This window comes from Capsicum annuum, unplaced genomic scaffold (assembly GCF_002878395.1).
Source record: "Capsicum annuum cultivar UCD-10X-F1 unplaced genomic scaffold, UCD10Xv1.1 ctg65613, whole genome shotgun sequence".
In the NCBI taxonomy this organism is placed as follows: domain Eukaryota; kingdom Viridiplantae; phylum Streptophyta; class Magnoliopsida; order Solanales; family Solanaceae; genus Capsicum; species Capsicum annuum.
In genome coordinates, this window is record NW_025874878.1 from 1 (window position 1) to 2907 (window position 2907).

Consider the following 2907-nt stretch of genomic DNA (forward strand, 5'->3'; position numbering starts at 1 on the left):
GCTCAATGGTGTCATGGTACAACTGAGTGCATATAGTTAGAGCATATTATGTTACATTTAACTCGACAATGATGCTTTTTCTTTTAACTCCTAATTTACCTTTTCGATAGTCGGAATCTCTCTTGCACAATAATGTTGAGAAAATGCCCGTGCTCAGCACGGGTACGGGCCATCTAGTGTTTCCATAATTGAACACTAAAAATAACATAGGCAGCCAATAGACAAGGCAATCAAATACATGTCATAAGCAGCCATCGAACATTATTGTACACTAGCAGAAGACAAGTACATGCTACATTTTTTAACAGATTTTAGGATAAAGGGTCTTTTAAAAGAAAAAGAGAAAGAAGTGGATATGCTGACAAGAGAAAAACTGCACGAGGGGAATCTGCACGCTATGCACACACTTACTAGAGACAGTGTGTGTGTGACAGAGAACCACAACTATTATGGTTATTTTATGGTTTATATTTATGAAGGATCCGACTTCTAAAAGACAATAAGCCCTCCTCCTTTTTCCAGGCTTGGGACCGGCTGTGGAATAGTAGAATCCAAACACAGGCGGAGTTAAAAAGTCTGTTCTTTTTCTCTATGTAGGATCAGCATGATCTGCCATCACTGGATCAGACCGGATCAACTGAAATATAGCTAGTTCTGTATCTTCAGAATGTGTAGGGCAAAAGAGAATCAGGTCCAATGAAAGTGCACTGCTCAAGTATAATGTATGACATGAATAACTCCGAGTAGCACTATGTTGTGGACATCTACGCAAATTCCTCCAGCTGGTTTGCTAATGACAGCACACTCCTTAAGAGTTTTCATGTATGCCTTCCAGCTATCTAATTGCAAATCACAAAAGAAACAATGTAAGCAAATTTTGGAAATTTTTACTGAACAGGAAAAATATAGCTGTTGTTTTTTGTGAACCCAGGTTTCTATGCTGTTCAGCAGCTCATCGATATTGCTATCCCTCCTTGTGACACCTGTACAGTTGACTGAAGTCAACACGGCTAGAATACTCATCGCGAAAGAGATGCCTTATGTTCGATCATGATGGCCAATATTTTCCTTCACGGTGGTCGTGGTCCCTCCTAAACCATGTCAACAAGTTCCAAACGGTATTGTGACATACAAAGTCTCAAAACATAACCTAAGTATTAACACCAAAAAAGAAGTGTTGGATATGAAACAGGTCTTACAACATAGAAGAACAAATTCATCAGGACGTGGTTGAACGGGATCAAGAAAAAAAACACAGCAGTAAGAAGTAAGACCAGTTAACCTAGGCCCTTAGTTTCAGGCTTCCAGCATTAAAAAGTGCTGGAGATGAATGAGTGAACCATCCTTAATACATAACTGGCAATTCTTGATGGTAGATTCAATATCATCCTTGTGGAAGACTGCTAAATATCAACTGGCAAGTCTTGATGGCGTACTGATCGGGACTTTTTACTGATGTTTGGGATATTATTCTTCTTATGTGATATTTGAAAGAGAATCATCGTCATATTCTATATCAATTAATTTTGTCAATGATTAAAAGAATAAAAGGCTTCATCAGAGCCATAAGCCTCAAAATTCCACCACTGAAGTTGAAATTTTCTTTTGTTTCCTTTGTTGAACCCTAAAAATCGCATATGCAGCCAATAGACAAGGCAATCTTTTTTTTTTTCTACCAAACGAACCCTTAATTTCTTAACGGTTTTATATCTGGTACAATATCCAAGAATTTAGAGTTCATCTTTAGCACATTTAAAAATCTATTCCCCATAATTGTACAATTCTTTTTGCTTCTTCCCCCAACATAAAAAGTCAGAGACAGTGAGCCATTACTGGCATGAATTTAGTTTATAAATCATTTAGGTGCGCGTCAGCTGAGTAGCTCTTAGCAAATGTTGCAAAGCGTCCAACCCTTGTGCCAGCAGGTTTTCAAAAAATGGTTTCAATGCTGATTCCACTGGAACCAACAATCGAGGTACTTCATATGAAACTATTAGTTCTATGATGCAGGATGATGGGCCATTGGGAAAAAATCGCACAGCTCCACTGTTAGGAAGGCCCTCCACAGATCTCCAGTGGAGCTTCTGGTTTGGAGTAGGCTGCATATGTCGAGCAAGCCATGAATATTAAAGATCCTGCCCAAAAGCTTTATACTTCAGCAACAATCTAAATAAGTCAGGCTTATCCTCCACCATCTTTACAGATGAAATAAAAGGCATCCATTCAGGAATAGCATCATGATCAGAATAGCACTTATAAGCAACTGAAGTCGGCACATCTACTTCCATTTTGACCCTGCAATCTTGACATTCCATGACAGGAGATATAGGTCTAAATGTGATGAGAGAAGGATAAGAGATGTTCCAGAAGGATCTAGAAATGCTGACATTGAATCGGTATGTGTTGATGAAAGAGGAGGAGGATGCACTGATTGACTTTCTTCTGGCATCAACAGGAACAATGAACTGATTGTGATTAAGATCGAGTATGGAGGAGGAGGAAGTTGCAGGGGAGGACATGTTGGTAGTTGAAGGAGGTACAGGTATGGCGACGGTGGCAAACATTTGGCGGAAAGTGGAAGACGAAAAGATGCGCATTTCATATGGCAACATCGGCACTTGATTTGTGACAAGGTAATCAAATACATGTCATAAGCAGCTGGCAAACATTATTGTACACTAGCAGAAGGCAATTAAATGTTATCATTTTGAACAGATTTTAGGATAAAGGATCTTTTAAAAGAAAAAGAGAGAAGTTGATACACTGTCAAGAGAAGAACTACACGAAGGGAATCTGCACACAATGCACACACTTACTAGAGACACTGTGTGTGAAACAGAGAACCACAATTATTATGACTTTTTTATGGTCTATATTTATGAAGGATCTGACTTCTGAAAGACAATA

General features: G+C 38.8%; 2 protein-coding genes across 2 annotated transcripts; both read right to left on the reverse strand.

Annotated features, from left to right (window-relative positions):
- Positions 1 to 235: 235 nt before the first annotated feature.
- On the reverse strand, positions 236 to 829 carry LOC107853634 (the record flags this gene model as incomplete). Its single annotated transcript, XM_047404663.1, is given in 1 exon segment — positions 236 to 829. A coding segment is annotated over 1 exon segment (118 nt), but the record flags the coding sequence as incomplete, so codon positions are not given.
- On the reverse strand, positions 310 to 2901 carry LOC107853632. Its single transcript, XM_016698612.2, has one exon. It carries the CDS (start codon positions 2610 to 2612, stop codon positions 2127 to 2129), a length of 486 nt encoding a protein of 161 aa, XP_016554098.1. The 5' UTR covers positions 2613 to 2901; the 3' UTR covers positions 310 to 2126.
- Positions 2902 to 2907: the final 6 nt, after the last annotated feature.